This window comes from Rhyacophila brunnea, unplaced genomic scaffold (assembly GCF_057557595.1).
Source record: "Rhyacophila brunnea isolate RB1 unplaced genomic scaffold, BYU_Rbru_1.0 scaffold_1, whole genome shotgun sequence".
Lineage (NCBI taxonomy): Eukaryota > Metazoa > Arthropoda > Insecta > Trichoptera > Rhyacophilidae > Rhyacophila > Rhyacophila brunnea.
In genome coordinates, this window is record NW_028232751.1 from 48,867,900 (window position 1) to 48,881,325 (window position 13,426).

At 33.4% G+C, this 13,426-nt stretch overlaps 1 protein-coding gene across 1 annotated transcript in view; it reads right to left on the reverse strand.

Annotated features, from left to right (window-relative positions):
- kon (chondroitin sulfate proteoglycan 4-like protein) overlaps nt 1-11,090 on the reverse strand; it is a 43,897-nt gene extending 32,807 nt beyond the window's left edge. Inside the window, exons 1-8 of the mRNA XM_085945415.1 lie at nt 10,960-11,090; nt 10,628-10,725; nt 7,564-7,700; nt 6,835-6,981; nt 6,593-6,736; nt 5,565-5,746; nt 5,050-5,260; nt 1,983-2,138 (exon numbers count right to left, since the gene is read on the reverse strand). Coding sequence (XP_085801541.1) covers nt 1,983-2,138; nt 5,050-5,260; nt 5,565-5,746; nt 6,593-6,736; nt 6,835-6,981; nt 7,564-7,700; nt 10,628-10,721 — 1,071 coding nt within the window. The 5' untranslated portion in view covers nt 10,722-10,725; nt 10,960-11,090. The remainder of the gene's footprint in view (nt 1-1,982; nt 2,139-5,049; nt 5,261-5,564; nt 5,747-6,592; nt 6,737-6,834; nt 6,982-7,563; nt 7,701-10,627; nt 10,726-10,959) is intronic.
- Between the last annotated feature and the right edge of the window lie 2,336 nt (nt 11,091-13,426).

The following is a 13,426-nucleotide window of genomic DNA, read 5'->3' on the forward strand; positions in this document are numbered from 1 at the left end:
ATCTTTTTTTTCGACAGTCAACAGCAAAAAAAGTTCACAAAATATCTGCCTGTGTCTAAAAAGAGACTAGAATGCAGATTTATTTTCATTAATACTTCTGCTGCCTTCTACCTATTGCCTGCATTTTGAGCTGGAGTGAATCAGACAGTCTTCTCTGATGGACAGATGGTCCGTTCCAGTACAGACAGCAGTGGGGTAAATTCAAATTCCATCAAGTAGGTACCCTCGGTCGATAGTATTAATTTTACTAATATAGAAACTATAAGAACTAATATAGAAAGAACTATAGAAATTTTATCAAGCTTATAAATTTTATTGATATTAGTCTGCGTGATCAGTTGCCACATTCTGTCTGTCAGTAGCGAAGGGTAGGCTGTTAAGATCCACCATAAATAGTGCACATTGAACTTTGTTAGTCATACGTATTTGTTTTTATTGAACTAAGACTACAATTTACATCATTATTGGTTAGTTTTTAAAAATAAATTAAAATCAATATCAATAAAACTGATGACGCAGACTGTAGTCCGACAACATAAAACTGAACCTTTTGTTGTTCGGTTGTGTTCGGCTATTTTCGGCCAGTACACGAGCGTCTAATAAGGAAACAGCCCATATTACACTAAGAAAATCGTCAAAGTTACTTTCAATATGAATAAATTATTGAACTACTGTCCACAACAAGATCTCGGCGATAACAGAAAGTTGCTTTAGTGCGTGTAGAAGATTTTTTGTGTTGTCATTTTTTGAGAAAACCAATTTGGTGAAATTAGGTTTTTAGTTTATAACAATAATTCAATTCTTAGCAATTCACTTAGAAGCCCTATTATTATTCGAAAATTAACAATAGAAAAATAAATTTAAATAATTTCACCTCTTAATTATTAGTACCTATTATGATAGTTAGGTTGATACTGGGTAATTATTGAGTTTGGAAGGAAATAAATCATTAAACCCACATTAAGTGATTATATTGCTGCAGATATGTATTAATTATTTAATTAGAACACAAATTATGACTTAATAAGTAGAAGTGAACAGTATATCTAAATAATTAATATATCGATCCAATCAGATTTTTTTATAATTTTTAAATAATGTCTTTTAATTGGTATTTTTAGTAAAGTTGTTATAAAAACGCATACTTACTATGAAAATCATTTTCTATAAAAATATATATCTAACTATAATTATTAAGTACTGTTTTTTCATTTCTTTTAAATATTCGGTCACATTAAAAACAATAATTTCTAGTGCTTGTCTATGTAAAGGTTTTTTGTAATATCCCGATCGAGATGGGGTATTCATTGTAAAACTGTAAATATACTATTGTATCGTGTAAAACAGACTTTACACACACAGACGCAGCGTTTACGCACCTACTATATGCGCACGAAAGTAAGTGTGCTTCTCTGAAGGTCCGTTGATAATATTTCTATAGTTCTATATATACTATCGACCGAATTTAAATTATACGAAACTACAAAACCCAAATCAATAAAAATTCTATATATGAAGCGCCTAGTTTCAAAAGCCCCTAAAACGATTTTAGGTAGTTCTGAGAAAAATGAGAAAAACGATTTGAGGTAGTTTTGAGAAAAATGAAAAAATCATATTTATTAAATCTGTGAACTTTATGTATTCATTTTTTAATTCGTTACATTCTAAGAGTATTTTGGTTTTCTATTTTAGCGGTATTTGAAAAGCACACCCAACCATTTTAGCGAATTTTGGCGTTTTTTAAAGTTCAATCTTAGGCCATCATATAGGTCACAAAAATATCCATCTAACTACATATCTAACTCAAAAATTTTCAAAAACTGTTTTAGGTGCTTTTGAAACTAGGTGCTTCATATATTATGCCAAATTCACAAAACTGAATCTTTTTAATGTTAACAAATGCGATTTTGACAATATTTTAATTATCATCTTTTCAATGACAGGTTTCCATGATACAAAATTATCTTAAAAATAAATATTACCATAATGCTGGAATCAGCAGCTTTCACTCCTTTTAAAGAAGCTCTCTGTCTTCTCTCCGGCTCAATCCCGCCAAGATAAAATGAATCAGATAGATCTAAATATCGAGCTCCGGTACTTTCAACTCTGGTACTCATGGCGACCCCGTCGACTGACAACTGGAAATAAAATATCAATATTTATTTAATCACCACTGCTTACCATGCAGTACTATTAAATTAAAAGAAACCCTTGTTAAGAAATCACAACTTTAAAACTGACAAGAGACTGGAATCAAGGATGAAGATGGTCTGATCACGATTTATGGAATACTATTACTACTCGAATTACTCCGAATTGTTTGATATGAAGGCATCAACATAGACATAAATGATAAAAGAAGAACTAATGACTATAAAACTTCATCCGAACTACAATCTAGTGATATGACTTTACAGATCTACGAATGAATGCTACATCTCTCGGAGCGGCTGTTAGGGGACGATTATTAAATAAAAAAATGAGTGTAAATCATCCTAATGATATTAACGGTTTTAATTAAAAGCCCATCTCCCCATTAAATATATATAATGTATTCAACATCTGAACAAAATATAAATATAACCAGTGGCGGCTCGTGGATAAGATATCTGGGGGTGCTGTTGATTAAAAATAAAAAAATGTTTATTTGGATTATATTTTACTATTAATATCAAAATTAAATAAAATTATTAATTATAATAATAAGTAATTAAAATAAAAAACTTTGGATAAATTGCTTGCAGAAATAAGTTTTAACAATGTTAAAGCTATTATTTCTTTCCTCCGCTATCGCGCGCGTGCTCACGTACGAACGCAGAAACGGCAATACACTGTCGGGCCTACAGTACTGATCAAGCTCCCAGCTGTGTTCCCCGCTCCTCGCACCCCTCCTCCGCCCATTCAAGCATATCGTTTGAAAACGGTACCTACTGCAGTACAGTGGTGTATGATAATTATTGGATATATCGGTGCACGGGCGAGCTTAATTCACGCTTAAATAATATGGATATTTTCATATAATATACATAAATTTATGTATATTATAATATTCTATTTTTCTCAATTTGCTTGGGGGCGCTGTAGTTCCGCAGTGCATATGGACGAGCCGTCACTGAATATAACTATCATGTGAAACATATACTTCTGATTGCAAATCATCTAAATATTGTTAAAATGCCCAGAGATTTCCAAACTAAGTTGGCCCATTGCCCCCTTTTCAAAACTCAACGCTCCCCAACCCCCCGAAAATGTATCATCAAACAAACAAACCGAAAGATGTAATAACAAGTTTAGTTTCTTTTATGTACCTATCTATATTTCATTAAAACATAAAATGAATATACAATGTTTATTTATTTTAGACATGTTATGACCTGTCATAACAAGCCTGCGCTGCCACCACATTCCCGTGGGAATGTGCCGCCAATTACACAAAATTTGTGACGTATTGTTTATACATAATAATTACAAGATAAAAAGAACTTTTTATATACCACGTTTTTAAATTTCCTGTTGAATCATATAAACTTGACAATGCTATGTATTAATAAATACTTATTTTTGTACTTAATAGAAATACTGAATAAATATTATAGAATACTGAAATGTCATTTTGACATTTCATATTGATTTCCATAGTAACGCACGTATATATTAATAATTTAGTTGCTAGGACCATCTACTTAACAACCAATAATACTATTTTACTTTTTACGGATTTCTTCCGAAATAACTTTTCATATAAAACAGAATTATGAATTCAATTCTACTTAAAGATGGCCAAAAGTATTAAAAGAAAGCATTGTCAATGTGTTCTGATTAATTCTAAAAGTTTCAAACGCCTAGCTAGTCGGGAAGTTAGTTAAAAATCTTGGACAAACAAGAAAAAATTTGTACTGCACAAGAAAAAATCTGTACCGGACAAACAACTATACGAGCTAATAAAAACGTGGTAAAGTTACATAAATAAATTCATCTTAGTCATTCAAGTGCATAGAAAAATTAAAATATACTTGTATTCAAGCAGATTGTTTCATCTAGATTGCAGAGTGTTGTAATCTGAACCTTTTTTATCTGAATTTTTTTAAATGAGTTATTTGCCCATTATTTTGACAATTATTATGGTTTCAAATAACTTTGATGATGATGAATCAGAGAGTGGTTTTGAATTGGGAAGTGAGATAAGTCATATTATTCCCAACACAGTGGCTGTCAGATGATACAACTAGTGAGAATGATGTAGATATAAATACATCTGAGGAATCTTTTTTTAAATTATTATTAGGTATTTCCTTTTTATTTGACCAAATAGAGACGTATTTCACACACATGTCTACCAACTTAAATTTTCACTGAAATAAAATTTCAATGAAAATAACGGAAATGTTAAAAATAGCTGCGCTGGTGCGCACTACAAATTCATTAATGTTCGGCCTCACTTTTGTCACCAGCATTCTTAAATCACCATGATTAGCTAATTGAGATCTCTTTCTTTTTTTAGTTATCCAACGTATTTGTTACCATGTTTATTTGGAAAATATATCAGAACATCACACTATACACAACACATCATGAAACCTCTAGGAATAATTTTTCAAAATTTTCTTCTGCTTTCTTTTTGCTTCCAACACGCCCCCGCCCCCCAGATCAGTCCATCCCCACAGAGGGCTTTATCGGCCACATTGGGAAAGTAGTATTTTTGTTGAAATATCTGTATTAGAATTAAGTTTTAAATTGAAAACAACCGAAATACCTGTCCTGTAGAATTTTATATAATTGATATTATAATTTTATAAATGGTAAAGTTGTGCGCCTAACTTATGCATTATTAATACCCTATAGAACAGTTTTACGCATGCATGCATACATTGTGAGAGAGACAGAAATATGTTCAGTCCGACTCATAATACAGAGGTGGAATTTTAGGCATGCACTAAATTCGTTACCATTAGTTTGTTGAACAAAAACACTCGCAAAGAAATTTCACTTAATTGCAGATAAAATAGTTGAGAATATAATACATTAGAATAGGTAGTTCCAGAATATTACCTCAATAAGAGAAGGATTGAAAAGTAAGTGTAGTTTATGCCAGTGGCCATCATTGACTCTGACGGTGTGCATGATCTGACCACGTGCCATCTTCACTCGGATCATGCCATCCAATACCTCAACCGCCAAAAAGTCAGACACCCGTCCACCACCACCGCCATTGTAAAGAACCATGCAATCTTGTGAAATTGTTTTCAGTTCAATTTGCCATCTGAAAATTAGCAAATATAGCAAATTAGAAAGTGACCATGAGGAATCTATTGGTGATGGTTTTATATTGATAGTAAGTATGTATCAATAACAAAAAAATCCATTAATAAAATGTTGTGTGCATGCTTGGGTTACCAAATAGAAATGCGATTTCTGGCAGTTGGCACATGTCAAAATGAGTATGGCACCAAAAAAATATATTTAAAAATCAATCTCGCAGTATCTCGATGAACGAAAGTTACCTGTATCTGTTTACAATTTATATAGATCAGTGATATTAATAGTAAATCATATATATAACATACCTTCCCCCAGCTCGTGAGTTTATTTTTGGTAGAATTAAATATGCTCCTTCTTCAACGAAACTTATATCGGCTGTGTAATCTGCGTCGAATTCGGGAGCACAATTCCACGTGACGCCTTCCACACGAACAGCCCCAGTACGACTGCGAGCTCTCTCTATCACTTTTACTCCATTATATTGGACCTAAAGAAAAACAATTTGCAATCAATAATTAATGGCTTTCGGATAATTTGTTTGGCGACAGGATATATGTATAATATAATATGTAGCAGTGTTGCCAGATGATTTTTTAAAATTATAATACCTAGTTTTTTTTGATATTTTTTCAAAAAATCAGTAGATTTACAACAATTTATGGAAATCAATGATTTTGTTTGATAAAATGCATCTTTAAAACAAAAAAATCAGATAACAAAATCACATTTTCTTCTTCTTTTGACCAAAATTTCATAAGATATGGCTACACTGTGTAGGAGTTAACTAGGCTTGAAGATTCAAATAATATATTCAGCCAACTGTGCCAGCAGAAATGCAGTAAATATAAAAATAGGATTTTAACAACCAATTTTTCATCATTTACTGTTGAAAATAACACTCAATAGGCAAATAAATATTTATCATCATCAGGAGCATGGTAACACAGAATAGCTCCTTGCTTTCTCCAACAACGCTGTGCACCTGTCTCTATCCAAAGCGTATTTTGCGTAAATTGATAGCTCCAAGAAATATGTATATAAAAACACATCATTTTGAAACACTGCAAGAGTAGCATGAGAAGCATATCAATTAAAAAGTTGGACAGAGTGGGATTCGAACTCACATCTTTCATTGTCCAGAGGAGTGGTCTTATCCTTCAAGCTACCGATCCGTCTATGAATCATGCAAATTAATCCTAACAATTATGTTAACTGACGTTTTCAAATTTCGCATATGGAAGGAATTTCTGTATACTATATTTAGTATTATTGCCAGTAATCAAGATGCAGTTGTAAAATAATGGCAAATGATACAAATGAAATGTAGACTCACATCTTCCATACAGCCCCGCAGATTTTCCATATGCCCCAAAAATAATTCAGAGAAATCTCCCTGCCCACCGAGGTATATTCCATAATGAATATTCAGTTCGAAGAATCGTCCCGGGAGGCGCTTTTTCACAACAGTGTCATCAATCTAAAACATTGTGAAACAATGGTGAAAAGTTAAAAAACGTGAATTCTAATTTCATTAGGTTAAATTTAATGAGTGTTATTAAATGACTAAGACAATACCTTTATGGTTAAATTAGCATCTCTTCTAACAACATTTAAAAAATGCCATTTTGTGTCATTCAGGTAAATGCCTCTGGGCGATGAAATCTCCGATTCACCAGCACCAAGATTTATATGTAACTTTAACCGCCCTCCTTCTAACCGTATCTGAAATCACCAACAGATATATTATTTAGTCTACTGGTTGGAAGAAGGAATTCTTAAGTAACAACTATATGACATATATATATATATATATACAAGCAAATATCCAAAGTTAAAAATTATCCAACTATTATTTCAATTGGATTGTGCTTTATTTAAACCGTAGAAATGATATACCTACATGTCCATAATACCTCGTTTATACATGGATTTACTGCTGATAGTACGTATCGCGGCCATATACGGAAACAATCAGCACTTTTATGTGTAACAGTTATCGCGATTGATGTCAGTAAATTCATGCATGTATACAGGCACTATAAATGTTCCTCTAGAGGTGCCGGAAACCCACTGGAATACTGGCTGGGTATGGCTGATAAATATCATCACTGACATTTATACCCAAAGAAAAGCATTAAAAAGAAGCACTCAAGTAAAAGTATTTATCAAAGAATAATTTCATTTTCCATTAAATATAACTTAAATTGACTACAATAAGACAGACAATGGAAATTTGCCTTTGCAATTTCTATGAGATAAAATATGGTTTTTCATAATTAAGTTATTGTAACATTAAACACTCACCATACAATAATCAGTCTTTCCTGCAGCCAATAGCAGCAAAGCATCAGATAAGTGTGTTCTAAATTTGAAACTAAGATCTGTCACTCCTTTGGCTTCTTGTAAGGGGTAAGAAATATAGCTTGCCCCATAAAATGATGCTGAAATATAAACGTATAGCTGATTGAAATCATATTAAACAGAAAAACAGTATTTAATAGTATTTCAATAATACATTATTAATTCTCCTTATCTGATATCAACGATATAGTGTTCATTCTTCTTCATAAATGAACCATGATATGAGACTCAGTATCTAGAGTCTAGACCAGGGGTCGGCAACCTTGTTGCCACGAAGGGCGCAATACAAATTTTGAACATAGCCGGGGGCGCATAATATTATACATACACCTATATACTTTTCTTTAAATCCGATAACTATTAAAAATCCCAATAGATCTTAAAATCTTGTTTTAATCCCGAAAACAGTCAATTTATATTTATGAGAAGATACATTCATATTGACATAAATCAACATAAAAAATATACCTATAACTAATGTTTCAAGCTTTAAAATAAAAAAAATCGGTGTGTGTACTTATGTACGCACATTAGAAGTTATACTTCTTTGGCGTAACAAAACAAAAAACTCATCTTTGCCATAGAGCGGTTATAATCGAATCAGAAGTGCCCATGATGAATTAATAAAAAATCAAATTTTATTGGCGTGTTATTATGATTATATTCATTTCGGTATAAAGGGTATTTTATCGACATAGGTACCGTCAGCAATAATATTATGTATGCGAATAAATAATATTATTGCAGAATGTACGTACCTACTTTGGAAGAAAAAATTCTCAAAACCTGTGTTTGAAAAATTTAGCAAACCGCTATTTCGACCAACTTTGCTTAAACAGATTACTGTACAACTACTTTCGTTAACAATAATAATTTATTACAAATCAAAAGTAAAACATAGTCTATTTAATGGTTTAACTGAAACGTGATATTGGCTTTTTGATGAAACATAATAATTATTATTGTCTTCAATTATTATAAACCGCTAATAAATAAATTGACATGGGATATATGACAAATACTATCCTAAACTGTAAAAATATGTATTTTTGTGTATGAAGTGTTTAAATATTGTAAATTTACAACATACCATTGTTTGAGTTATTTACCAACTCAACATTCACAAAATTTATTTATTTATTGATAAGTAAGTATATAATTTTACTCATAAATATAGCCTCAAATCTTAATGAATAAGTAATCATAATAAAATCATAATAAAAGTTGCAACATTATTTTGAACACCCGAACGCCGCCGCGCAAAATAAATTATGTTGCATCGCTGGGCAAAACTTCCGTCCCATGTCCCACACCAAATTAATGCGTTACATTGCGCGCGTCACACGTCAAAAATACACTCTGATCTGTTTTACAAACGCGCCTAAAGAAGTATAACTTCAAAAATACAAATACTAAAAAGGTTAAACAATAAACCAAGATTCAAATTTTCAACATTATTATGAATTTAAATTGGTAATATGTATTTTAAAATGGGTGTTCTTATATTTAAATGTACATATATATATTTATATATGAATACATGCTATGCAAAACATTCAATGTATGTAAATCTTCAGCTACCTTACTATAGTCAGGTACATAATTAGAATTCCTTGTCCTTAACCAATTATCCAAGTGAGGGTCTGTGAGTCTTGATCGATATTTTGATTTAGTACTGTCGAACTTGGTTATTACGAGGAAGATAGGACCGACTGAATTTGCTCGTTATAAGAGCGTTACTCGTTATATCAGAGAATAGGTATTTTTAAATAAGCGGGCACGACACAAAAAGTCGCAATTCAAACAAAAATACACACTTAGAATTTTTCCCCGAAACAAGCATGGCATTCATAAACTACAAAAGAAGTTGTTAATTGTAATGAATGCTGGTAGGTAGGTACCTAATGACTTCACAAACCTTGAATTTTTTACATGCAATTTCATCCATATAGGTGTATACTTCTTCAACATAGTCGGTGAAAACACCAATTAGGTAGGTACTTAGACACTTAACTAGTGTCATAAATATAATTCGATTCCGGCGGCATCCTGTCCGGTCGGATTTTATTGCTTAGGGTCGAAATGATTTTAAACGATCGACACATTATTAACAGTATTTTAGCTCGGTATATCCAATAAGTTGCTCATTATAACAGTGAATAAATGTATGGAGAAAATGATAAACCAAAATGTCAAGAAATGTTTCCTCATTACATCCGAGATCGTAATAACCGAGTTTGACTGTATTTCATGTTAGAAAACAAAATCGCAAGAATATGTTGTAGCACAGTATGAAGATATTTTTAATGCACATTGTCTTAAATTAGGATAACTATTCTCTTCGACTAAATTCCAAAACATTTTATCATTACAATGTGCTTTTAATATGGTATCATTTTGTATATTTATTATTTTCAATTCCAGGTCTTCAGTATTACTAATTTCAAAATATGTTGAAATCCTACTGGGTGCCTATATCATTTTCAGTAATATTAAATGGATTTATAAAAAATCTCACTACTGGTTCCTAATAACACAAATTCCTCAAATCTAGAAGAAAACTTTTTTATGAGAGTATCCATAATCTTAATAAGTATATGATGTACAAATAGAGTTTTCTTCTCCCAAATTCTCAATAATATGTTTATTAGATTATTTTGAGGGCGCATCAATTATTACTCTCCGAGGACGCACTGGCGCCCGCGGGCACCGCGTTGCTGATCCCTGGACTCTAGACAATAGATGTACAACCCAAATGACGTTTTATTTATGTATATATACAATATTAATATCAGTAAGTACCTGATACGTTCTGCTTATAATCATGGAACAAAGTTGGTAAAAAAAAAACAGAATAACCTCTTTGTAAATAATAAAATTGTCACCTTAAAATGGTTTGCATTTTTATCAACACTCATTTTAGGAAACATTAACATTTGGAAAAAAACTAATTACATCACATGTAAGACCGTACCTAAGAACATAATCATTATCATAATATGTTTACCTTTATCTACAGCACAGCAAACCACTATTGATGTAAGAAATACCAGTAAGGATGGCATCTTCACTATGTTCCCATTCACGGAACAATATTCCATTTACCTACATAAACAACACAATACATTAGTAAATTATACGTTGAAAATACAGTCGGAACGGTTAGAATATGTAAATTAGTCACGTTAGCGCTGCGTATGACAATACTCTGACACCAAAATAAATGTCAGATTACACAAATTAAAAGCAAAAAATATTTTCCATAGGTAGGCATATTTTGTACACACAGGCGTGGTATCACAAAATGGCAGAAATATGGTATATATTTGAGAAACTGACCTTTCCCAAATGCATATAATCTGCTCCCGTTATACACAATTAAGAAATCAGTCACACTTCATTCAAAAGCTTTTTATATAAGATAAAATATTCAATTTCTACTACCACTGTCAAATTACTCAGCATCTGACAGACGCCCAATTGCAATCGAAGATTCCGGATGTGGCGATTCCTAAAATACTTGAATTTAATAGTAAAAATTAAATTCCATATATACGAGGAATACTTAAACATATTACTACAATATTATTCAAGACAAAAAAAGAATTATAAGTAAAATTAAATATCTTGAAGAAAACATTCAAAATCTTAGAATATATTTTTTGTTAAAACGACAATCTTTTTTAAAAATTGGCAGAGTTTTGTCATACCTACCTATTAAATATCTCATCAATCTGAGACAGCAAATAATTATGGAAAGTTTATGAGTTTGTTAATGCATTCGCTGTTTTGGGTTATATTAGGGTAGGTATTCGTGGGACTAGAAAACATAATCTTATTCTAGGCAAATTAGTCTAGGATATAATCATTTTTAGTTGGTCAGTTGGACCTTGGTAAATAAAAGAAGTGCCTAAAGTAGGTGAGTCGATAACATGGATGACGTGTTCTAGTAGAAGCAATTAGGTACCTATTTAATGGCTTTCAAGCTTAATGATTAGGTATTGAAAATTTTAATAATACCTATGCCCATAGATTTTTGTGGGTAGGTACCTACTCATATTACCTATCACATTATTTAATTTTAATGTCATAGTCTCACTGTTAAATTGTTTTGTTCAATTCTAATTATTCGAATTTGACTTTGAAGTCCTAGAGATAGGGTTTGCTCTTTCTTCTTCGCGTGAGGTTATATTCTACTAATTTATTTTCCTTTTTCTTGTCGTTGGTCATTCCTCTCTTTTTATTTACTGGTCATACCCGCGCGTCCATTTTTTATGTAGGGAGTTTGAGACCCCTTTGTCTTCATTCTGGATTTGGCTTTCTTACTGTTTAGATGTTGCGTTTGATATTTCATTTCTAACAATCAAAAAAAATATCTTGGACGACCGTTAAGTGATAGTTAAGTGATCAGCGATTACGGCGCAACATCTGAATGACCGTGAGGAGGGTATTTTAAAAGCAATGGACACCAGACGGCGAAGCAGAACTGCTACAGGAGGAAAACTTCATCGTGGTATCCTCGTTACGTACCTTATTTCAGCAGGGGGACCGGCAAGGAGTGGCACAACGCCCAAAAACAATTCTTGGCGGCCCGTACGTTCGTAGAGTTAGGTCTAAATGACGAGATGCGTCGGTACGACCACTCGTCATCAGCTAACCATTTGACGGAGAGGACCATCGCGGCCCTCCAGAATGCGATGTTTTCCAAACGGGACAGTTTCTGGAATAGTATGCAAGGGTTAGTGGATTGGGCAACCAATCCTCAAAACATCATAACAGCGATGGGCCTGTACCAAAAACTCGAAGAGAGTGTTGGGGACAACGCATAATCAAATTTGCGAGGACATAACTCAGATGCTTACAGATTATGCAAGCTCGGCGCCAGGTGATTTCGTCCTCAGTGAAGGATACCTTTACTCAGGAGGCACTATCAAGGATTCCTCCGAGCTCAGAGTCCCGGAAGGCCCTCGAACTCACATTATAGCCGGGGTACTCCCAAGGGGAGACGTCCTGTGGGAAGGGAGTTCTCCAGGGGAGGTACGGGCTCCACCAGGGGTCCGTACTCCAAGCGGAGGTGACCGCATCTGGACGACCAACAACATTGGGGGCCGCCTAAGAGACTTTCCGGTAGTCTAAATGGCGTAGGGTACCCCCCTAATATTGGTAAAAAAAACCGTAGCCCGCATACATTTTGTGCGGACATCACCATTGGTAAGTCCTTCTTTACTTTTACGGAAAGTATTTCAAACGCAACAATCAGCAGAGGTCACTCTCGAGATCGAGGAGTTAAAGAACTTAGGAATTCTATAAGAAGCGGGTTCAACTCCCAGTTTTCTCTCAACCCTGTTTCTGATCAAGAAACAGGACGGGACCCTATGCCTTGTTTTCAACCGAAAGCGTTTGAATGCGTTCCTACAGCCAAAGCCATTCAAACTAATTCACCATTACAAGGTTCCAGCCGTCTTACAAAAAGAATACTGGCTAGTAATAATAGATCTAAGCCAGGCGTACTTCCAGGTACCCATGGCTTTTCAACATCGTCGATTCGTTCGACTAGCCTACCGAGGGAAGCTCCTACAATTCACGTGTCTCCCGTTCGTGTTGTCAGTCGCTCCGATTATGTTTGCATTCCTGACCAATTGGGTCGCCGAACGCCTACGATAGAATGGCTGAGAATATTCACTTACCTAGACGACTTCTTAGTAGCCAACCAATCCGAGAAACAGTCTCGGTTCAGGTGGAATACAGGATAAAATTCCTACAGTCTTTAGGGTGGTTAATAAATATACAAAGATCTTGTCTGATT